The 24,443-nt window shown below is 42.6% G+C and overlaps 3 protein-coding genes across 3 annotated transcripts; 2 read left to right on the top strand and 1 right to left on the bottom strand.

Annotated features, from left to right (window-relative positions):
* Positions 1 to 622: 622 nt before the first annotated feature.
* tmlhe (trimethyllysine hydroxylase, epsilon) lies at positions 623 to 5,965 on the bottom strand. The gene is given in 8 exon segments (XM_061702482.1): positions 623 to 1,082; positions 1,214 to 1,352; positions 1,445 to 1,681; positions 2,615 to 2,734; positions 2,838 to 2,938; positions 2,940 to 3,118; positions 4,544 to 4,720; positions 4,800 to 5,965. Coding segments are annotated over 8 exon segments (1,218 nt in total). The 5' UTR covers positions 4,933 to 5,965; the 3' UTR covers positions 623 to 950.
* Positions 5,957 to 13,168, top strand: mpp1 (MAGUK p55 scaffold protein 1). The gene is made up of 12 exons (XM_061702480.1): positions 5,957 to 6,446; positions 8,773 to 8,901; positions 9,017 to 9,095; positions 9,234 to 9,319; positions 9,430 to 9,498; positions 9,709 to 9,905; positions 10,391 to 10,494; positions 10,581 to 10,661; positions 11,629 to 11,709; positions 11,794 to 11,996; positions 12,245 to 12,319; positions 12,405 to 13,168. Exons 1-12 carry the CDS (start codon positions 6,324 to 6,326, stop codon positions 12,579 to 12,581), a joined length of 1,404 nt encoding a protein of 467 aa, XP_061558464.1. The 5' UTR covers positions 5,957 to 6,323; the 3' UTR covers positions 12,582 to 13,168.
* A 1,495-nt stretch (positions 13,169 to 14,663) lies between these two features.
* On the top strand, positions 14,664 to 24,405 carry vamp2 (vesicle-associated membrane protein 2). The gene is made up of 5 exons (XM_061703046.1): positions 14,664 to 15,213; positions 18,771 to 18,870; positions 18,981 to 19,139; positions 20,039 to 20,090; positions 20,236 to 24,405. Coding segments are annotated over exons 1-5 (330 nt in total). The 5' UTR covers positions 14,664 to 15,211; the 3' UTR covers positions 20,253 to 24,405.
* Positions 24,406 to 24,443: the final 38 nt, after the last annotated feature.

The raw sequence follows: 24,443 nt of genomic DNA, 5'->3' as shown, positions 1-24,443 counted from the left end.
TCTGCCTCGTCACTTAAAGCGACTGTTACGACTGCGCTAGTCTGATTCCAGGACAAATATAGCAATTGCACCGTTTGTGGCCCTAATTTCATGACTTCATGTTCATATTTGTCGTCAGGAGCAGGGGTCTCCTTGTATCTCAATATGATTTGCAAAATTATTATTGATATATATATATATATATATATATTTTTTTTTTTTTGTCTCCAGGCTTATTAACCTTATTTTCAGCACATCTAAGCAATTCTTCCGCTACCCACACAAGGGGCACATTCACCAAATCCAAAGTCCAATAAAAATGTGCAGTCCCATGGCCCTCACGCACATAGATATTGTTTTCTTTGCCCGGTCTTTTTGCCATCATTCCATCTTTGAATGGAACAACTGCAATGTCCAATACTGTCATTAAATCTCTGTCCAATAAATTTGCTGGGAACTGTGGGGCCACTACGAGGGGTGCTCTAACATGGTTTCCGGTTTCTGGATCACAGATAACTAGTGGTTTTGTCAGGGTGTCTACATTTATTGCTCCACTAGCAACTCAAACAATGATTTTAACCATTTCTACATTGCTTTTTTTTTTTTTTTTTTTTTCCTTCTCACTATTCTACATGCTCCTGAATCACACAAAAACATGTAACTGTGTCCAGCTACTTTTTCCAATTGGTTTATCATTTTCCATTTGTGTATCATCTTTTTTTTTTAGCATCGTTATTGCCTTGTGGAATGTGCACTGTAGCACTCCTCCAAACTGCTCCTGCTTCCAGTGAACAAGGGGGCTATCATCTCAATGCAGTTACAGTAACAATGTGTTTTTAGCCGATAATATATAAAATGTTTCCATCAATAGGGTGTGATGAGTTGATTTTATTAGACCGTTTAATGCTTTGAAGCCTACTCCACGGGGTGAAAGGTTCCAAAGGCAAGGGGCTCTCTTCGACGGACGGGGATTACGCCTGAAGCCCAAAAATGCGTGCGTTGCTGAGAACCTCGTCTCTGCTCAGATAGCATCCGCAGAGTTGCCTCAGGCCAGTGAAAGCCTCCCTGCCGTGCATGACCCGCCAGTTGTCGATGAAAATCACCTACAGCGATGACGAGGATGAAAAATGTTCATTTTGCATTGCAATCACTTCTGCGTCTGACATTATAATTTGGCCAAGTGTGCGATTGGCCTTTCTGGATATTTACAGGCGGAAATGAGAAGCGGTCTTACTTTTCCCGGAGTGAGTTTGACCCACAGCTCGTTCTGTGGCCGCCTCAGTTCCACGGTCAGCTCTCGATGAGCCGCATACCAGCGGCGAACGACATCGTGAGGGATCGTGTTTAGCACTGATCGGTCATAGTTGTTGTACCTGTTGATGATGGAAAATGACTTTTTTTTTTTTTTTTAATACAAATAAAAGCAGTCATTGTCAAATAACAGCAAGCGTGACATTAGACATACCGAATCAAGTAAAGTTCATTATTCCAAGGATAAATATTTAGGACGGGGGCAATGCCTATCATGTGGTTATGGTGGCTGCCCGTACTTTCGACATATTCGTGTCTGATTGGAACATGGGAAAGCAGTTCAAAGTGTTCTGGCGACTGCAGACGAACAGTTTCAGCTGCGTAGAAACCATCCACAAGCAGAGTCCTTCCTCTAGTTCCCTCATGCTTCAGACAGTGAAAAACCTGAATTCTGTAGGAGAACAAAAGCGTGACAAGCAGCACACATTGGCGATGTCACAGTTTTTCTACAGTTGCAGTATACGACAATATTCCTGGTTTTGATTCAAAGCGATAGTAAGAAATACAAATTGATAAACCTTACAACCAAGCACGGCATTTTTTTTAACAGCAGAAATTTGGACCAAAACATCATTTTGTTGTTTTCTGCTTATCTGTTATGACCAGCACTTGACTAACTACTAAGTTAGTAGGAGGAGATCGCGTATTGTTCATATCATTGCTTTAAGATATACAGTGCATTACCCACAAATATTCGGCTTCAGCACGATTACAATGCACTATAACCTTTACACCTCAAATTGACCTTCTCGAAACTTTTCAGTGCAAGTCCAGCCGTTCAGTTTTTCATTGTTTTTGTACGACTTGCTGTTCTCTCACGAGAAGCTGAACAGCAAACTTCGCAACAGGTGTGTGATCCATGAATCGAACCGATCCACTTCCGAGAATGCCTTTCTGTGACTCTTCCGGTCTCTGTTGCAACCTGCTGACGACACTCTAAAACTCAGTGGCCACCTCCTCATCCTGAGGACTTCCTGCACGACGGCTCAAATTGTCTTGAACTCATGGCGTCAAAATGTGAACAGCACGATGAAGACGACTGTTTGAACACCATTTTGAACCGAAGGAGGAAATGATTCATGGAGTGAAACACCTGTTGTGTGTTTTGCCGTTCGGCTCCTTGTCGGAGAACAACGAGTTGTTGCAAAAAGTAATGAACCATCGAACAGTTGGGTATTTTTCAAAAGTTTCAGAGATTGTCATAGAGCATTTTCGTTTCTTGCCGAACATCCCTAACGCTTCGTGAGTAGTGTGTAAAAGCGCACTTAATATGTGAACTGAGCTGAACCGTGCATTCTGGGAAGACTATTTCCCTCCCACTTACCCACACGGCTCATGAAAGTAAGACGTGTCTGTGTGGCGGTCCAGAGCGAGCTGGCTGTAGGCAGTGTCTCCTCGGGAGAAATCTGAAGTGAAGCACCACATTCTTCCGTACGTCGTCTCCCTTGTGGAGCAGTTAACGCAACACATGCAATTGGGAATGCTGCATTCCTCGACAAAAACGTCGCCCGCGAATGTATCGTTCATCGAAGTGTTTCTGCGTATACCTGATCAGACTGACCCTTTGAGTCACGGCCTCCGTGGCTTCGACTGTAGCAGGGACGCCGTCTACAAACGCGATCCCGTAGAGAAGATAGTTCTGTAGGAAACTTCTTGAGTTCGTCATCACTGCTCATAAATGTGTCCCATTGGGAGGAGGGTACATGTGCGTTATTATAGATGCCTGCATTCCAGAGGACGCGTGGCTGTACGGTGCTCTGCTTTTTCCCCTCATAGCTGTTCTCAGCGAGCCAGCTAAGGCTGTATTTTGATATGTGACCACCAGGCCCTAGGATGCAAAGAAAAACGAAAAAAATAACAAGAATTTTTATTTGTGTCATGTAAAGCAGAGGAGAGTTCTGCAGGTGTGAAGCAGCTCGTGGTTTCGGGACACTTCAACTGTGCGATAGTTTCAAAAGAGACTGAAAAGAAATGATGTGGCTGAGGAAATTAGCACACACACACACACACACACAGTCTTTTTAAAAACAATAAAAGCAGTTTGAAGTCAAATTGTGTGCACTTTTCTCTCTTTTTTCTCAACTTTATATACATCTGCATTATTCCGAGGTAACACCACTTGCCACACCTTTTTCTTTCATTCGCTTTCGTGCCATTTCCGCACTTCTGCCGAGTTAGTTAACATGAGCTAATGATTGGCGGCTTTATTGCGCCTCGTTGTGTGACTGCCGCCAAATGAAGAATCATCTGGTGGGCAGAGTTTTTTTTTTTATTTTAATTTTTATTATTATTGCGGGGCGGGGACTCGAGAAATAGAATTGACTGAAGGTCAACTGAAAATGCATCGAGTTCATGAATCAAAGACGATGAGGCATTTTTGAGATTTTCCTACTTATTCCTTCTGCATTTTGGCCGAGCTCCTGCAACTGAAGGACGCTGTACAATTGGTCATATTTGCATTGATCTCATTTTGATATTTGAAGCCTTAAAGTGTTTTGACTCGTCCATTGGCAGTGTGAGCGGACTTTATTGGTGGGCGCAAGGGGATGCGCATTCGTTGTCCTTTTATGCGCCGCACGTTACGAGTTGAACGGCTTTCAAATCCCGAACGAGAACAATTACTCTGGGCCGCAACATTTACCAAGCTCCAAATTTGAGCTGGTTGATGTCTAACCTTGGTTCCACAAATAGTGACAATCGTATAGGTCTGGTATCTTTAGTGCGTGTATCCAGTTTCGACACTCAAGCAAAACATGCCATTTCCTCAAGGATGACTGTACTGGGTGAACCATTAAACAATAACACTTAACAAAGGAAGAAGTCATCGGAGAAGTGCTAATGTGTTTGTTGCGGAATGTAGATGTCACTTTGACTGTGATATTTCTCTTGCTAAATGCATTTGCACATCAACGTTTTCTGTTCACTAAATTCTTTCACGTTGTGTCCAACGAATGCTCGGCGGTGAATATGTTTCGGCTTTGGAATATATATTTGGTGTGCACGATCTGAACCCTTTGTTTGGTTTTGAACACAGGAGAAGTGAATTCGAGGCGATGGTTCGGATTGTGATGGTGGATGTGGTTTGAATTGCGGGATTTGTGCTTCAGGTTTTGACAACTTCTGTTGTGGTTTGGCATTGTATAAATAAAACTGAACTGAATGATCTTTTTAAAAAGGCATTTTTCGTATTCGATTTTATTCGACCGTGCGATGGACTCTTCACAACTCCGGTTGGCAGGCAATATTGACTTACAAGTGAGGATGAGGTGGTCGTCTTCCACTCGGATGTGATCGGGGTGAATATGGAGGTCAATACTTGCGGTGTCCAAGTTCCTCTGGTTTGTTTGGGAGTTGTACGACGCGGCAGAGCGGCAGTGATCCCTCAGCCACACGTAGTCCAAATGCATCCGAGTGCCTCTGTAATGCAGCTCTGGTACACACACGTGCCGAAAAAGGCGCATTTTGCAACAGCTGCCGTGCAACCGGCGTCCGCATTTGCCGCAACTCACCCAGACTGTCCTGGAGTCGGCGCAGAGTCGTCGGCGGGCCGGCGCACCGTCGGACCTGCGTCTTGGGGAGAGGCGACGGGCGGCGGGCGTGCGCCACAGCGACTCGCAGGCTCCTGCTCAGCGTCCCGATCATGTCCGCTACGTCGCAGAACAGAAGCTCTCACGATCGCAATTTGATTAAAAATTTTAAAAAAAAGTGTTTTTTTTAAAAGCGGCTTTCAACAAAGCGACTTTATCCTAACATGAGAAGACCTGGAGGAGTTCTGAAGCACTTTCCATTTTACGTGCGACTTAGTAAACTAGCGGTTCGTCGCGAACATTGCGAAGACTACATGACGCATGCGCAGGCGGAGCGATTTTTGCACCGGTGGCACAAAGTGAAGTCTTCTTAAAGACGCAGACCTTTTCCAGTTTAAACTGCTGTTTTTTTTGTCGTTGTTGTTTTTAACCCCATATAGCGGTAGACTGTCGGTGTGGCAGTTTTTACTTTATGTCAAACTTAATAGTTATATAGACAACGTTGTCGTTCATTCTGTATCGAGTTTTTTGCGACACCTTTTGTCCTTTTACCACACAGAATCTCTCAAGTGTGTTCTTGAGTGTCTGGAAATCGGCGAACACAACATTTATTACCCATCCATCCATTTTCTACCGTTTATCCGAGGTCGGGAGCTGTAGCAGGGACGCCCAGACTCCCGTGGGTGAAGGCGCTCGCCTTCGGGCCCCACATTTATTATAATTATTATTAGTAGTAGTAGTAGTAGTAGTAGTAGTACAGCACTGTCATAGTAACACTAGTAGTACTAGTATTGGCCACGGGATGCCGCTGTTTTGTACCAGTATCGCGATAAGCTGGCTGGAAGTCGAACTGAACCCTGTTTTTGCTGCTTTTCCAGTAAGATCCAGATATGGTCACGAATCTTGCTTGTTTTCGGCATGACCAAGGGAAGGATCTGCATTCCTCCAGCCCGACGCCAAATGTCGTAGTTTCTACCAACTCATCCGTTTGGTGTGGTATATTGTATTTGCGGTGTTACAATGTGGCGTATTCGCGAGTCGCCGAACGCGATCCCGGGACCGTTCGCCCGCTCGGGCTTCCTCGATGGTGCTGCGGCGTGCTGCCTTCATGTTCTGTCGGACATTTGACGACGCCCGTATGTGCCCTCCGCATGTGATATGCGTGTGCACACGTGCCGCCTTAATATGAAACATTAAAAGGCAGCGCCGCGGAAAATGGTGCCGTACAAGGTCCCATTGAATCCGATTTCTGGAAAGAAACACAGTAATTGGTGTCGGTGTTGGAGCGAACACTCCAATGTGTGATCTTGTGGTCGGCACGTGAAGGCAGCACGATCCTTGCCCTGTTTACTCGCAGTGGATCTCATGCAGGCAGCCGATCAGAACCTTGGACCTTTATCTAGGCGACGTTAGAACGTCAGCAGTCCTTATCAACATTTTCCAGCCTCTCGCGGACCTTGCACGGGGGCCAAATCGTTTTTTTTTTTTGTTTCTTCTACCGGAAAGATGACGCTAAAATCCAATAAACACGAACCGACTCTGATACTGGACCGTGCGGACTCCGTCCGGACAGCCCTCTCCGATCTGTACCTGGAGCAGCTTCTGCAAACCAAACCAAAGCCCGACAAGGTAAGTCGTCGCTGCCACCTTTATTCTTAAACACTCGGATTTGTCAGTTTGCTTCCGGGGACGCGAGATGGCACACGACCGTCGTCTTGCCTTATAAGTGCAAAACGACATTTGAAAAGCGGATTTTCTTTCGGGTCTTCAGTCGAACTTCAATGTTATTTTGGAGTGGAAGTGAAGCGCGGGGTCCGGGCTGGGTTTCGTTGAAAGCTGAGTCACCTCAGCCTCAACCGGATCGAGCACAGACGCCTCATTAAACCATTAAGGCTTTTCCACGTCTGCATTCACTCACCTTCCAAAAATACACACGGAAATCGTGGGACAGCCGAGGGGGTCAACAAGCTTCTAACATCATCGTGTTTTTTATTTTGTTTTTTAAAATTTTTTTTTAAGTTTTTTTTTTTTTAATGAAATGAACTTTAAAATGCACGATTGCGGTATTGTTTTGCATACAAAGTAGGCTCACTTGAGGTTTATTTAGTGCATCGCGTCCAGGCACGTCCTACTTGCAAGACGGATCATGGTGCAATGTTATGCAAGACTGGGGGAATGGTGTGAACAAATGGTTCCAAGAGACCGCGTGAAATTGTCAACTCAGCACTGAGCGACAGGAGGGGCATGACAAAGAGCAAACTTTTTATTATTATTTTTATTTTATTTTTCCTCTGACCTCAGCACTTCGGTCTCCTGCTTACTGCTGATGTAGTAAGTGAAGTCTTCCCAGTGGAGATTGCTGACTAGAATGGTGATCAAGGGTCACGCAAAGCCCCGAAATGCCAACTAAGCAATATTCTAAGACGGTGGCAAGTAACGGAGCATCGGAATTTAGGTAGATGACTTGGAAGCTGATGTGTTTATCGCTGCAGCACCACGTTGTCGTTTTCCTTTTAATGGGTCGTGAAAGGGGGGAATGGTAGCGTTTAGGCCTATAGATCCATTACTTGCCATCTTAAATCAAACAAGATCATTTTTATCTTGAACTAGTTTGAGATTCTGTTGTCACTTAATCAGACGTGCTAGATGAAGCCCTTCGTGTAAATTAGATACCCTGATGAAGTGGGCCGGGGAAACACTTTGGGAAGGCCCAAGGCTCCCCATTCAGGTGGCAAGCGGGTCGTCGTCGTCGTGCTTTGCCACTGGCATTTCGAATTCAAATTGTCCTCCTGAAAAGGCCTCTCGCAGCCCAGTATCACATGACTGTGACAGTTTCAGTTTTCCTTCCTCACGTCTGGAGGAAAACTGCAGAACGTTCCCAAATGGTTTGTGGCTTTGGCAAGTTCTTGCTTATTGACGCCGCACAGGTGAGGAGCAAGGCGGCTTTTTTTTGGATCTCACAGGGTGTCGTTTCATCCGCTGGCGCGCTCCAATATTTTCCTCTGTCAAAGCCGACCGAATAGCACCAGGCTGGCAAATAAGCATCACGTTGCGTGGATCTAGACTTCCACGACTCCAACATTCAGTCAACTCTTTGACGACCAGATTTAGTACAAAACACAAATAAGATACCAGGCATACATATTTATTTCTTTTGCGTTTGTTCTATCGATAACGCCACCTTACGAACCTAGCCGGCAGCAGCATGACTGCGTGAACCATTGTGGGAATGCTGTGACGTTTCAACAAGTGGCGCTTTTTTCATGACCTTGCCCGAAGTGTCCATCCAATTCGTCATCGCGAATTTTGCTCAGCGCCGCTAGGGGGCGTATTAGCATGGCGTCTGGAAACTAGATTGTCACGCTTTGACTCTTAACCAGCAATAAAAACCGCAATGCATTTTGATTCATATATTTTCATTGTATTGGTTATTTATTAACATGCACAGCAAGTCGAGGCAGAAAAGGTTAGAGGCCTCCTCGTTTAGCCTTTGCAAAACTGTAAAGAAAGGGCTTTCCTGCTTTCGGTCGTCTTGATTTGAGTTCATTTAGTTGTCAAGCGCAGGTCATGAATTCAGGTCTGGCCTCATCTTTGCAACCCATAATGTATAAATGCCTTAAAGATGACTTATTTGCAAGAGTCATCCAAGACAGTTAATGTCATCTGGCTTTACTGCTGTTCTCCGACGGGATCCCTTGATGACTCTGGTGGTATCCATGACCACACGAACCTGTTGGAGCAGATCGTTGGATGTGTTTAATGAGGTGTTAATAATGCCGGGTTGATTTTTAACTTAGGACATGTGTTGAAACCGCAAATGAAACATTGGCAATTAGAAAAAGGCTTTCCTTGTAGCGAATAGGAACATTTCAGGATGCCAGAGGTCCTCATTTTCATTTGTAATATTATGATATATTCTCTCTCTCTTTTTTTTTGTTTATTTTTTTTTTATCAGGTTGCGATGCAAAGATTTGAGAATAAAGGTGCTGAGCTTTATACCAACGGAAGTGTCAGATACATGAATGGCACCGAGCTGACCAAAATGAAAGAAGTCATGTTTGAAAAAAATCCCTCGGAACCAATGGTACATTTTATATTTTTAACACATTTACACCCCCTGCCCCCAAAAGGTAATGTGGGTAAATATTGCTTGTTTCCTCCTCATTCATTCCCCAACATGATCTTTCTTTCATCTGCAGGGGGTCACGCTAAAAATGAACGACAAGCAAAGATGCACGGTGGCCAGGATATTGCACGGGGGCTTTATACACAGACAAGGTAGTAATTCACACATTGATGTGATCGAACCGGCTCACGGGGCTGATTTTGATACCTTGCTGCTTTCTATACGTTACAATTGCAGTCAGTGAAGAACGTTTGCTGCTTTTATTACATTACATTCCTTCCGCTTTTCAGGCTCCTTGCACGAAGGTGATGAGATAGCAGAAATCAACGGGAAAAGTGTGACGGACCACACAGTCGATCAGCTACAAAAGATTTTGGTGTGTTAACACTGAATATGTGGCGTTATTAAAAGAAAACACAACACATGCAAAACCTTGTTTTTCTTGAACTACACCATGACAATTAAACTGCCCTATTTTTCCTACAGAAAGAAACCAATGGAATAGTCACAATGAAGATTGTTTCCAACCAGAAGAGTCGATCCAAAGCCTGTGAGGTAATAGCAAAAGTATAAACAAACGAGGCATGGTCTGCTTGGGTGAAAATGTTCATTAACACACAATTAATAGCATTACGCTATACAGATACAATATATCGGTCTATGTTTATCTATTGTCGTAAACACCGAAAGTCTGTGATAAAAGCACATTATTATTGTGTCACGTACTTACTTACAAACTCACGGTATTGCACTCTCGATTTGCAGACGTACATGAGGGCCCAGTTTAACTACGACCCGTCCACAGATGAGCTCATCCCGTGCAAAGAAGCCGGTCTGGGTTTTCAAACTGGCGACATCATTCAAATCATCAACAAGCAGGATCCCAACTGGTGGCAAGGCACAGTGGAGAGCAGTGCGGCAGACTTTGCTGGACTGATACCGTCGCCGGAGCTCCAAGAATGGTTGTGCGATGATATATGTTGCAGTATCGTATGCAGTTGTATCAAGCCTGACTTAACACAGATCATTTTAACGCTTTTATTGCCTTCTCGGAAGCTCAGTAAGTGCTACTATCAATGCCACGTCAATGCTTTTCTATCTACATTGCGCAACATAAATGAGTGCACCTTTGAAAACGTGCACTTCATCAATTTTCAGTCAACACAAGACAATTTTCAGAATTTTGATGATGATAATATTCAACTCTGCTACAATTCATATGAATTAGTATTCTCAATCAAAACAATATGCTTTGCTAAACATTCATTGGTTTGTATTATTATTTTTTTTTTTCATTCATTTGATTGGAACATTCTTGTGTGCGCTCAAAGCATTTAGGCTTTCTCATGACTTGATTGTCTCAGGCTTCATATAATTATGTGGCCCTCATTTGAGCACAGCAGAAAATTGAACAAAATGTTGCCCCAAAACTGTGTTTCCCCAACAGGAGAGTGGCAAGTAAGAGCAAGGCCAAAGACGGCAGTCAGTCCTGGAGCCCGTTCGGAAAGAAAAAGAAGTGCAAAGACAAGTATTTGGCCAAGCACAGCTCCAGTAAGTGTGTCACCGGCGTCGTATTTTTGTCACACCCATTGTATTGTTTTCTTACAACCAAAATTGGTGTCTTTGTTTTCTTTCAGTTTTTGACCAGCTGGATGTGATTTCTTATGAGGAGGTTGTCCGGCTGCCTGCTTTCAAACGGAAAACTTTGGTGCTCATTGGTAAGTTTCATTTCTCTGGTAATTTAAAAAACAAAAAAGTACAATTGTTATCCATCCTTAATGCTATGTTAATATACTTCCAAGCTAGAAAATTCAGTAACCTCACAGTGTGTGTGGTAATACTGAGAAAGTCGCTGTGTTGAAATGTTCAAGTCATGAATACGGCAGGTTGATATGTCGGCATATCGTAGCATTCTAGCTGACATCGGCGCAGTCTGACTATAGATGCAGCGAAGCGCTTTATGCTAGGCTTACATTGTGATCCTAGTGGCCACGGCGGACTCCAATTAAGCTCCCCGGCCGGGTCCTACCAGACCGTGTCAGACAGTAGTAGAATGCAACACCCGTATCGCATCAGGCCCGTAAATCGTCAAAAGCCGAGACGCGCCGCGATTGAACGCAAGGAGACGGCTACCGTACACCCTAGCTTGCTGGGAGGACTGTGACAAAACAGGAGAAAATGCATTCCAAACACAGCAGAACACGACAAAACTTGAAAGGATCGTCAGATGCCAGGGAATACGTGGAGTACGTAAGCTTTCTGTCCCCATATGGACCACCTTCAAGTTTTGGTCCATCTTATTACGTACTGGCACGTTTTGTGGCATTCACCCTGTTTTCCTACAGCCAACTACTTTCTTCATACGCACCATTACTGCCGTGGCAAATCTTTTTGACATGTTCAAAATCTGGCCCGGCAATCACGGCCTGTCACGTTTGCCCATGCCGACCGCCCACGTTGCCTCACGTTCATCTGTGGCCGCTAGGAACATAAATGAAGCATTAAGGTGATGATAATAACAAACAAATGTCAATGGTGTTAGCGACTGTTAAAACAGGAGACAGAATAATAATCATTTGATTTTTAAAAACATGGGTTTGAATGTTATATTATCAGCATGAACGCAATAAAACAGTGTCGCATACGATTGCAACTATTCAATCGATTTGGAATGTGTTGTTTTAGGCGCACCTGGTGTAGGGAGGAGTCACATCAAAAATTCATTGCTGACCAAATATCCTGAGAAATGTTCTTACCCTGTACCACGTAAGTAGTACAGAAGATTACATAATTCTTTACTACATTAAAACGACAAGCTTGTCTTTCACAATTCTAACTTTACTTGCACAGACACCACCAGACCACAACGTAAGGACGAGGAGAACGGGAAAGAATATTATTTCATCTCCAACGACGCCATGACCAAGTGCATCTCAGAAAATGAGCTGCTTGAGTACGGCAGCTTCCAGGGAAATATGTTTGGTACCAAAATGGAGACCATCCAAAAGATCCACGAGCAGGGGAAAATTGCCCTGCTGGATGTAGAACCACAGGTTTGTACTGGACACGGGGTTCCACAGTTTATGACTGAGTTCCGTTCCGACAACACCGAATCTGTAGTTGCAACACACGTAGTCTCGATCGCCAACGTAGTAGTAAAGTCACAACGACAGTATGCAGTATTCGTATGAAAAACGCTACACCACACGTGACTCTTAGTATGGGAGATTTTCGAACTACTCATGCACGAGAAAATGATCTTTTCAATTTGAAACATGTCTTTTTTTTTGTTTCTTCGCAGACGTTGAAGGTCTTGCGGACTGCTGATTTTGCTCCTCTTGTGGTGTTCATCGCACCCACCAACACGGCACCTCAGGTGAGACAAATCGTTGTTTGAATGCACAACGAGGATATTCAGGAATCCAGCAGCTAATCTTGTGTTCTGCGTGTTATCGTCCCAGACGGAGAACCTGACGATGATCCAGAAGGAGTCGGACGCCATCCTAATGGCTTACAGACACTTCTTTGATTTGATTCTAGTCAACAATGATGTGGATGAGAGTGTGAAAGGTGTGGAAGAGGCCTTGGAGCAGGTCACCTCCACTCCACAGTGGGTGCCTGTCTCGTGGGTCTACTGATAAGACGTCAGACACCGCGGTGCGTGATATCTTATTAGTTTGATTTTTAAAGCAGTGCAATATCACTCCTTACACAAAACCTCTGAGATATTGACGTCCCAAGTCTGAATGGGTTTGTTTTGGGTTAATGTTCATTGGCAGATTTTGTTTGTTTGTTTGTTTTTTGCATGTTTGCATTTAAAAACAGCAATATTTAGAAAGATTTATATCAGAAAGCTGAGAACCTCACCAGGCATGTATTATTTGGTCGTTTAGTTGTTTGTGCTTGAACATTTGTAGTTTTGGTGCCAACAAACTTTGTGATTGTTGTGTTGTGGGTAAATGCAAAATAAGACCATAACTGTTAAAGAAATCCTCCATTTTAAATCACTGGATTGTATTATTAGTCACAGCGTCAGTCTTCAGTTATTGTTCTTCAGTTATTAGAACATGACTTGCAAATGTTTGTCTCACCACACATTCTAATGAAAACCATTTCAGTTAGTCACCGATGATGTCAGCTGGCATAACTGTCACATCAAACTGTATACCTCGTGAGCAGTTTAACGGCACTTTTACAAATATTAAATTCCTCAGCTCTGTCGCAACTGCTTCTTTGACTATCATTAATTTTAAAACACTGACCAGCAACCTTCAGGATACCTACCAAATGTGATACAGCCATAATCTGAGCTATTATGTACTGTATCAACGGTTAAGAAAAACCGTTTAAGAGCACAATTTAATTGCAGTGACGTTTTCAGAAGTCAATTTTATTAGTTTTAATTTCATTTTAACGTTACTCAAAACCTGTATGTCAGAGCCGTGAAATACACAACGATGTTCAAGTACTGCACTGTGTGTGTATGTATGTATATATATATATATATATATATTTCTTTCTAGCGCTACACATCAGCTCATAATTTATAGAGTTAATACACAACATCCAGCGTTTTCATGACTGATTCCATTTTGTGCTGGTATGTTTTCTATTACATTTCTGAGCTATTGTGACAGCATTTGTCCAAAACTTGGAATTAGGCACCTGGTGTTTAACATTAATTGGCTCGGTGATAATTCATGACAAGCTGGGGCAGGTAATAACAAAAGTAAATCAAGGCGAAGAAGAAACAATTCATCAAGTAGGAGTCCAGCGGTGTGGCGCGCAAGTGGTTTTCACATCAGTCTTACAGTTCTGAGATTTGGGGTTCAAATCTAGACTCTGGTTTTCATGTTCTCTTTGTGCTTGCATGGGTTTTCTCCAGCTACTCAGACTTCCTCCCACAATCCTCTCAAAAAACATGCATGTTAGGTTCAGTGAAGACTTTTTTTTTTGTGCCCCTCACAATCACCCGTAATAGTAATGGTACATTTATGTGTGTATTGAACATATAAGGTAAGGAACTTTATTAAAAGGGGATCAGTGCCAATAAGATACAAGTGAAACGTGTAATTGTGATATTGAATTTGACTCTTTTGTTTATGCACGTACAGTAGTCTTGTTAATATTGAGTTTCTTTACAGGATGCTTTAAAAGGCACGCTGAACATGGAAGCATAGTGTAATGTTTAAAATTTTTATACATGTTTTCAAAGGCTATTTTTTTTAACAATACATGCTCTTTATTGTTCTTATTTTAAAAAAATGTGAGTCCCAGGTTGAAAACAGCTGAGAACCACTGTACTAGTACACAGACTTTATGCTGGATGTTGAATAAATAAGGAGGCTACTAGTGTGCGAGACATGCCTACTATTTGGGCCAAGTAGTGTTGCTAGTGCAGGACGATAGTTTACTCGTAAGGTTTAACTGCACACTGAAGGCCAAAAGTGGCACTAGTAAGGAAGAAAAAAACAACATTATTAGTAAGTACTAGTGCACTTTAGCTGTTTTACTAGTGCGCCGAATGGTCTTACGACTGAGGACACGGGCCTTAAACTGGATATGAAGGCTATTGAATCAAATCAAAGGATGTTGGTGAAGTAGCTGTCAGGTGGGTTGTGCATGTTGGACCACATCCACAGTGAGGCATCAGTGTGCGGCTGGCCACGCCCCCTCTCGAGGTACGCCATTTCGTCGACGAGGAAAAGAAGCTACTTTATGGCAGCTTCTAACCGCGCTATAAGCCTCACATTTTAATACATGTGTGGAGGTGCATCTACGAGGTTAACGTTGACATGTATAGAGGAAAACTGTCTTGCCTCGAGTTATAAAAGAGCTCCTTTCGAAGTCCCCTGCCACCCATTTTAACACGAAACTCGACGCGGTTGACGTCACCGAGCCATCTTTGTCCAGCTCGTCCAAAGTGTTTCGTTTTACCTACACTGCGGCTCGGTCTCTCGTCCCTTCTAGTAACCGTCTGCCGGTCCCGCCACATAGGGAGAGGAGGCAAAGGGCTAGTTTGGCTAGCTCAAAGAGGGTTGGGGGGGGGGGCATATCTGGACGGCGGACGCAAAGTGGTGCCCCTCCTCGGCGGCTATATAGGCAGGGAAAGGGCAGGCTAAGCATTCGCACGGTGCCAGAGGCTTGAGAGGAGCGCGCGAGGACGAGGCAATCCGCAGCCATCTGCCAGCCACTTAGCACGCGCTAACATTTCCAGCCCGGATTGATTTCGGCACAGCTGCCTCGCCAACCCTCGCACACAAAAAAAATGTAAGTATAGCTCGCTTTTACCGTCGACGCTCCTTTCGTGCCGTGTTCGCACGAGTCCGGGAATGGAGAACGTGCGACTTGGCGCTAACCTTGAAGCAAGTCTTTTGTCTTTGCGTTGAATCGCGCTATTTCGGGGCTTTTAGGGGGCTAAAGACGAGTCGTGTTCATCTTTGGACGTCGCTCACTGCAGCCAGCGCGCACGCAGTTTTATTTATTTATTTTTCCAGTTTGGACCGGTTCTGCTAGAAAGGACATCGTCTGTATTATTAAACACACACGCTAATGAATCTATCTATTTGGGCCACGTTCTTTACACAAATCAGCCTTTTTTTTTTTTTTGCCTTGTCGAACATTTCCCGGGTGACGATGGAGCAATTTCTCGAAACATCAAGGGCATATTGTGGAACTCGTCTTATTTTTAGGGCAGAGACCACAAGGCCAATTTTGCATGTAACCCAAGCAACATCACTTGACAAATGTAAAAGCAGGCGTAAAATAGAATGGCTTCTTTTCTTATTTTCATATTTTTTTTTATTAGCTGCAAATGAGGCCTGGCCCTGGTTGACGCGATATTTGCAACCTGCAGCGGGGGGTGGGGATAGCCTAGCCTCTGTCGTCGATGCTTACGCGAGGCTGGACGGCAAACTCATTTCATATACTCTTAACCGTTACAACGTCTCTGCTCTTGTATTATTATTATTAATATTATTATTTTTTTTAGGTAGTAACAGGTGTTTTCTTTTTTAGAGGAATGATTGCACGACGGACCAAGCGTAAGATGGCTAAGTCAAGCTTTCACATTTGTGGAAATGGCACGAAACCCTACAATCCGACAATTAGTCGTGTACTATCTTAGCATATCCCCTCTGTTGCCTTGAATCTTGATTCATCATCAAAATGCAATCGCGCTCGACCGTTTTTTTTTTTTTTGCCTTGAATCCATTCCTCCCTGTCAAGGAAACCTCCCCACTATTGCTGTCGGCAGCCTCAGTATTTATAGGCCGTGGAACGTGATGTTTTACTTCCACGTGACCGACGTTCTGGTTGTATACAATTGAAAGGGATGCACGCTTTAAGAGGTCACAATAGACCGGCAGCCAACAGATTCTGGTCTGTGGCGCTGTTCGGTGCTGAAATTGTCTCTCTCCAGTGCTGAAAGTCACGCATCGTGCTCAAGACAGCGACCATCCGGAAATCCACTTAGTTGTTAGTTGTGTGTTATAATATGACATCCATCTATAGAAGCTTGGCCAGAGGCATTAATTCAATCAAACCAGATTATTTTTTGAAGCCCTAAAGAGGACTGAATATATTTCGCTTCAGATTGTACAAAGAGGAAGATGACATATCTCCCAAGTCAGTCTGTAAGGCCAGATGTCCTTATGAGGTCTGATGAGCTTGCTGTTCATCAGAATCGGATCCGAGTAGAATTTGGGGAGGAAAAAAATGGTGGGGAGGGGGCTGCTTGCGGTGTCTGTGGTTCAACAAACACATATAATTAATTGACTATTGAAATTTTGTGAATGGTCAATTTACCAGTTGTCACCGATTGCCTCTGAAAATGAGAAGAAACCGTTGGAGCACAAGATAAAAACGCAAAACAGCAAATGATGACTGAAAAGATGCTGTGGAAGCCTTCTGTTAATACGGAATGATTGCTGGGCTCCTTTGATCAATTAATATATCACCCCTTAGGATTGCCAAAAATAAAAGCGGGCTGACCATTTGGCCAACTATCCAATAGGATTTGATGTTGTTGAAGGATTAGTAATGCACGTTGGTGTTGCGGCGACCTTTATACACAGTTTTGTTTCACAGTTGGGAAGTAGCTTTTGTCACAGCTCGTATTTGTGATGAGGCATCACTTTCAATCATTTAGCATGCTAAATTTAGCATAGTGAGCATGTTCAGATAAAAACTAGGATTTTTAACTGCTTCCTGATTTGTTTATGTTTTTATTTACAGGGAGTTAAAAGTCTAATGTCCCATTAGTTCAGGATGCCATGGGATTAATGTATGTATGCATGCATGCATCTATGTATTTATTTATTGTGGAGTGTGGACATAGACAAATCTATCAGATAAAGTGTGTGTGTGTTGAATTAAATAATTGAATTCCGTTCTATTAGACAAGGCTACGACGTGCCGAATTGAAGCTCCTCCCCTCACTTCAACACAGTTGCTTTGCACCAAGATGCCACCAGATGGCATTGTGTATATATAATCTCCCGGCTCGTGATGATTTTGTTTGGTTTCACTTCATATTTTTAGAAATGTATATTATGGTCCTCACCAACCATATATTTCTCCTTCTAGTTTCTATGCCTTATCTCTATTGCTGTTTGTGTCCCCGTTTTACCACCACATTCTTCCTATCGCGAATTCTGCATTTACATACATTTGCGCGACAAAGGTTTGTGCTAACTAAACATGTAGGAACGCAATGGTGTGATACATTTGGGTTCAACTGTCATACGTTGCCCTGGTGGTTTGTGACGGCAACGCTTGGTCGCTAAACAGTCCTGCTGCGAGCGCGAGACGTGCAGTTGTCCTGCAGACCCCGAAGCAACTGTCACCTACCACAGACTCTTCTCCGTCTTTCATATTTGAGATGCAGAATTTGCTTCTGAGGGAATCAACATGACAGGAATTTAATTGTTCTGGTGTGACGAGGGTCAGAACAAGTAAGTGTTGTTATGATGGTAACGCTGACAAATAACAACATTACCAAACACTGACTTTTGCAGGGTGGTTGATTTGTAAAACTATTCTCCCACTGTTAGTAAAATGTGAGATTCTAATTAAATCAGGTTATGACTTGATGTGCTGTTGAACCTTTTTGACCCAGAAAGTTTTATATTAGAAATGAAGAATTGCTGTTAGCCTGACCCGTGACTCACCACAAACCTTTCAACTCTCACCAGCCAGGCCTCCTTCTTCTTCGTCACGTGTTTTCTGACCAGACATTTTCAATCAAAACTTTCCTTTTCGTCAATAGATGAAGAGAGAATACAGAATTAACTTTTTACAGTATAAACTTTATACTGTGGTTCACAAATTGGTTTTGCCACCTGTCATGGAAATGAGAGACCATTCAACATTGTCAAAGGCTTTACATCACCGCTTCAATTTCAGTGAGCTCTCGCTGTTTTAGCTTTTTTGAACAGGATTGAGGAATTAGTAAAGTGATTTCACGTCCCTCTACCCAAATTTGAGCCGGCTCACTGCACTTCTCTGAAAAGTCAGCCAAGAATCATAACTTTTTCTACTCAGAAAAGGAAGTAAATAAGTAGAATTTGACTTAATCAACCAGTGATACTATCCTACTATTTTCTTTATAACTGCATTTGAAAATTCCGAAGTAACCGTAATGTCTCTAGTTTAGTATTGAAATACTTCTTCCAGTTACCTGAAGTCAGCAGTCCCATCAGTTCAAAGTAGGTGCTCGGCACCAAGATGCTACCAGCTGGTGCCAAATCAGTATTTCTTTTTTTTTTTTTTTTTTTTTTTTTTTATAACCATACTGACTCTTAAGTGTTTTTTTTCCATTAAATTAGGTCTGCCCCAGCTGGAGCCCCTGCAGAGGGAGGGAGTCAGGGTCCTCCCAACCTCACCAGCAACCGCCGTCTGCAGCAGACACAGGCACAGGTGGACGAGGTGAGAACAAGTCATGTTTTGCCAGCATTGATTGTACACTGCTACCTGCTGATTACAACCAAAATGATAAAAGATATCTTTTGAACTGTAATGTTTTGGTCTCTCGCCAGGTGGTGGATATCATGCGTGTAAATGTGGATAAGGTTCTGGAGCGTGACCAGAAGCTGTCCGAACTGGACGACAGGGCTGATGCTCTGCAGGCTGGAGCCTCTCAGTTTGAGACCAGCGCTGCAAAACTGAAGAATAAATACTGGTGGAAGAACGCTAAGGTGAGGACATGCGCACACGCTTAAAATAAGCAACAAATATGATAGCTTAAAAAAAAAAAAAAATCGCTAATTTATGACGCAGCCAATTGATTAAATTGGTAGACGACGTCGCCGGCCGCCAGCCGTCCTCATCACAATCCGCATTTACGGCAAGCTTCCGGCAGTACGTAAAGCTTTTACAAAAACAAACGCCTGTGTAAAGCGTCACAAAAACAAACGCCTGTGTTTTGTCATCTTCCCAAACTCTTTTTCAAATATCTTATAGCCACGAGTGATGCAATAAATAAAATTTACCAGCTGACTAACCCCATGCATTAGGCAGATATTAATCTGCATGCAAACTTGCCTCCAATGCAGCTCATGAGCTTCTTTCTGCGACGAAGCATTACAGCGATCGATTTTAACAAAACTTGCATGCTCAAATGTATCGAACCTATTTTGTCCCGTAATTGTCTAAAAAAACCAAAACATCCAGACTTTGAATTCAAGCGACAAATATTCCGCACAGCTGCCACGCAACAAGATTAGAGGCGGAGTTTTACAACATTTCCCAGACATTTTGAGCGTTCAAGAGCATTATTTATGTATGCTCATTTATTCGTAAGCTCTTTTCATCACTTGAAAGTGGTTAATATTGCCTAAAAGTAACAGACGAAGTGGGGACAGATCAATAGTATGGATTTTTGACAAAAATATGTAGTTGACCATATTTGGGCATACAGGGTTTCCATTCGACAGCGACGATATGTATTTGCTGTACGTATGTCCGCTCAGTGCTGATGATGATAATGGCCTGTAATTTGAAACACAAAATTCTGTTGTTAGCATGACCAATTTTACATGTTACCGTATTATCATGTGACAATATGAACAACTTATTTTCTATCTTCTGACTACAGATGATGATTATCCTGGGCGTGATATGCCTGATTGTCCTCATTGTCATTATCGGTGAGAATTAAGAATTCTTCCTATCTTACGGCAATCATTAATGACTTTTCATATTATGGTACAGTCGGTAAGGAAGTAGTGCAAGTTATCATTCGTAGAAACAGACCGTGATGTGATTCATATCTTTTTTTTTTGCTTCCTGCAGTGTACTTCAGTACCTAAGAAGACTCACTTCCTACCCCAGTCTGATCCCAACGTCCTTGCGTCAGAAGGAACCCTGAAATTCGTGACATAAGGAATTACGGATAATGAGTTAATGTATCTTTTTCCCCTATTGGCTTCAATTTAATACCCCTAAACCCTTCAGGGCCATATAGGGCTCCCTCATTTCCACCACCTGGCTTCTGGACCCCTGTCAAATATTCGTCCCGTGATTGCGCGGCCCTGCGTCCGTTCTGGATCCTCTCGGCTTCTCTAACCTGCCATAACGAGAGCCAAACACTTGTGATGATGCAACAACAGAAAAGGAAACAGTGATTGGCAATGATAATTGTTACTTGACTGATCTGTATCTAGTCATTTGTAGAGTTTTATTCTGATATATACTGTTTTGTAGGTGTGTGTGCGAGTGTGTGCATTTTGTATTTTTTAATTTTTGTATTAATTTTCTGTATGCTTCAGCGTCGACTACTGCCTATTAATCGAAGTATGTATCTTGCATGTTCTAATCATCGGTCCGGTCCCCCGCTAACTGTTTTTTCGCTGTATTTCTGCACAGGGGCATCAATCCGAATAAGCCACACAAGTGAATATGTTCTTGGAAAAATCTTTTGCAGTCGCAGGTTGAAATTACTTGAGAGTTCATTCAGGTCTACGTGACTGCTCACAAGTATTGATCAACACCAAGTAATGCATGAATTGTTCAACTATCCCCTTGTAATTATTCCTAGTCCTTCGAATCTGACCATTAAGTCTCCTCTGAAAGTCTTTTCCCCTTCCGACATTTCTCTTTTGGTATCTGTCGTGTCCTCAGCTCTCCGGCCGTCTCCCTCGTTCGTGTCTTGCAGCATGCTTGAATGCCCAATCGTTTTAAAACTGCCATAGTACCGTTGGACCAATGTCTGTAGATGTTTCTTTTCTTCTTCTTTTTTTTTTAATATTACGTAGTGTCTTATTTCGAAAACATTCCTTCATTGCAACCTAGTGCAAATGCTCTTGCGGTAGCACATGTAATTGTTATTAGAGTTCAAGCGCGCGATGAAACTAAAAGCAGAAGTCGGTCATGCAAACGACAGGGAAAACAATTTTAAGGCGTACAAGTCAATTTGGTGGGAGGCGAGATTAGGATTTCATTTTGTTGTATCAATCATTAATGTTAGCTAGTGCAAATAGGTTATTGCGTAGGTTTTAAGTGGCACCATCGCTTACAAATTTTTTTATTTTACAGTCAAGTCAAAGTGTCATTGGCCTGTTCCACACACTAAAAAAGCCTTAGTGTCTACTTTGACGTTCTGTAGGTCCAAAGAACTTAAGCAGCTGAAAATGCACAAAACCAACTTGTTTTTGATGGCGCTGTAACCAGGCCGAGAGAGATGTCGCGCAGCCACCGCACCTCTCCATTGAAGAGCACACAAAACAACACTTCAGCCTTTTTGTTGTATTTATTTATGTATTTACTTATTTATTTTAAAAGGCCAACAATTCACAGTTGATTTGGTGAGGATAAACAAATAAAATCAAAGCATTCCTTGTCAGAGTGTTTGAAGTGGTTCTCCCTATAAGTATGCATCAGTAAATATAATAGATTATATTTTTATTATCGTGTGAAACGGACAGGTGAAGAGGAAGTTTGCATCCGGTAACAGGAAGTTCCTCGTGTGTGCATGTGTGTGTGCGTGTTTGTACATGTTTTTTTCCCCTTCTTTATTTTTTTATATATATATATATATATATATATATAGAATTCAGCTGTGTGCGTTATACACTGCCAAGCAACAAGCTGGGGTGGGTGGGGGGGGGCGCTGCTCTTGTTAATTGCACATCTCTGTCATTGGCACCCTTCTGTGTCCACTTGGAAAACAAGTTAGCTCGTGTAGTTTTGGATGTATGGCCACCTGATAACTAACTGAGCAATAGGTGAACTTGCTGTATTTTTAGCTGACGAGGTTCAGACTAGAAATAGAAAACAAGCAATTAGCATTAGATTCCAGTCTCAGTCAGAACCTGCAACAGTTCAGATTAAGTATTAATGAAGTAGCCTTGGGCTTTGTATGTTAGCAACCAGCTAGGTAGATCAACCACCTTTACTCGTGAGTGAGTGAGTGTGTGAGAATAGCTCTACCCCAAGAATATCCTGAGTTTATCCTGACAGATTAGGCCGCTTAAATCTCTTTGAGTACAGGCACGTTTGTTTCCTTGCCCGCTGTAGTACACAAGTGCAGAGGTGATGACAGATCTGAGGGCCGCGCCCCTAACCTGTACAAGCTCGCCCCTCCCCACAGAACCTAAACCCCTCACCGAGCTAACATATAAGTGTGACCAACAACCAGAACAAAAGATTACCAAATTATGTCTGATGTCTGGGTTTGTGCTGAAGATTGCCATCAAAAACAATTTAACGTTTACCCCCCCAAAAAATTCTACACTTTTAAAAATCCCTAATCTTGCTATCTGCAAGTGCAGGATTTTTTTTTTTTGACTGAAAGGCCAGTCAGTGAGCGTGGCATTCTACCTTATGCAAGTTAAACCAAAACTTAAGGACCGCATGCATCACTCCCCCCCCCCCCCCCCCCCCCCCAACCTTGTGTGTTCAAGTCGAAAACAAAAGCTTGTTTAATCTGTAACCAGTTTTTAGGCACAGGATCCTTTAACTAATAATAGCACAACCTCGTTTTTGTTGCCCATTTCTGCCAACTTTCGTAGTGCAAAACAGTTAATTAGCTACAAATATTGGCGAAAAATCAGCATTGTGTTGTGATATGAACGTGTTTTGAGGGCTAGAGGGACCTGTTTTGTTTTTCAAAGTCTTAAAGGGGACGGGGAAAAAAAGTGAATTAGCCAACTATAAATTTGGAAAAGTGTAATGAACAATGGGCCTTTAGCCATGCTGCTGAGGTGACGTGACACTACCGATTGGGGTAGGACACGCGTGTTTCTCTGTAAATCCAGCTGTTGTCCTGTGATTACTCAACCAATTTGATCACAATGGAGAAAAGGAAGTTAGCGCTCTTTCACGTTGCTTCACCGTCTGGTGTGAAAAGGCGTGCGCCTAAGTTTTAACACCGTGGCACTTTGTGTTTGTCGTCGTCATTCTTTCGGGAAGCGCATCTGTTCTACAGTCTGTGAGAATATTGCCTGATGCCGTCTTTGCGAAAAGTTCAGTTATCTCAAATTTAAGCTGCACTCGGCTCATTTGTGGGCGATCCGAAACGATTCACGACAATGAAGCAGTTACGCACTTTTGCTGCTTTAACTTCAACGTGATCTTGTAATTCGAGCTTGAAATAAGCGTATTAATCGAGCGTGGAAAGAGTATGCGCGCTCTGTTGTTAAACAAACCGAAACCGCCAACATGGAGGGAACCTCACCCCGCCAAATGGGTTGAGTGTAGCATTAGGAGGGAACCTATTGAGTTTCTGAATGGTCACTGGATGGCTTACAATATTTCACAAAATAAATCGTTTTTTGTTTTGTTTTTTTGTATTCCCACATTTATTTTCGACTTTTCTTTTGCATTGATTAAGGGGGGAAATTCCAATGTCTCTGAATTTTGGGTAACCACTGAAACCACTGGAAAGATGACTGAAATCAACGAGGAGGAAAAGTATTTTACTTTCAGTTGTCCGGAAAGCTTAGACTAATTCTGCTGTTTACATCAGATTGCTGTTTGTATCCATTCAATGCTGTATATTTTGTTGTTGTTGAAAATGTATTTATTTTTGAGGAAAGATTTTAATTTCTGTACGGGACTGAGGGGTCCCATGACGCATGATGGTCTGTATTGCCCCTGTTTGTCTGGTCTTACTGGAGGGACCCAACTGGAGGATCATGGGCAATGTGCTCAGTTTGATTGCATTCTTACTTTTTGTTGAGCTTTTATTTATTGGTAGATTTGTTGTGCTGTCATTGAATATGGGATAAGACACTAAGCAAGGTTGGCTCAATTTAAAGGAGAGGAAACTGAATGGAAAACTAAATTGTATAAAATAATTGTAGTGTAAATCTATCAATGTCTTATTATATTGATGAACATCATAAAATATATGTATATTGGAAAACATTGTCTTGTGGCCGATGGTGCTTTTTTGTCCGTGTGCAAAATATTGATCAAATGCAATGTGATGTCCTTGAATTATTATAAATTTATTGCTGCAAAGTGATACCTTTTTTTTTTTTTTTTTTTTTTTTAATCGA

The sequence above is a fragment of the Phycodurus eques genome, chromosome 17, assembly GCF_024500275.1.
Source record: "Phycodurus eques isolate BA_2022a chromosome 17, UOR_Pequ_1.1, whole genome shotgun sequence".
Classification (NCBI taxonomy): domain Eukaryota; kingdom Metazoa; phylum Chordata; class Actinopteri; order Syngnathiformes; family Syngnathidae; genus Phycodurus; species Phycodurus eques.
This window is presented reverse-complemented; position numbering and strand designations above follow the sequence as displayed.

Bases quoted from the DNA above. Each gene is read 5' to 3' on its own strand.
- vamp2 (XM_061703046.1), top strand. The intron at 18,871-18,980 runs GTGAGAACAAGT...GTCTCTCGCCAG, and splicing joins CACAGGCACAGGTGGACGAG to GTGGTGGATATCATGCGTGT. The intron at 19,140-20,038 runs GTGAGGACATGC...TTCTGACTACAG, and splicing joins ACTGGTGGAAGAACGCTAAG to ATGATGATTATCCTGGGCGT.
- mpp1 (XM_061702480.1), top strand. From the start codon at position 6,324: ATGACGCTAAAATCCAATAAACACGAACCGACTCTGATACTGGACCGT. The intron at 8,902-9,016 runs GTACATTTTATA...TTTCATCTGCAG, and splicing joins AAAATCCCTCGGAACCAATG to GGGGTCACGCTAAAAATGAA. The intron at 9,499-9,708 runs GTAATAGCAAAA...CTCGATTTGCAG, and splicing joins GTCGATCCAAAGCCTGTGAG to ACGTACATGAGGGCCCAGTT.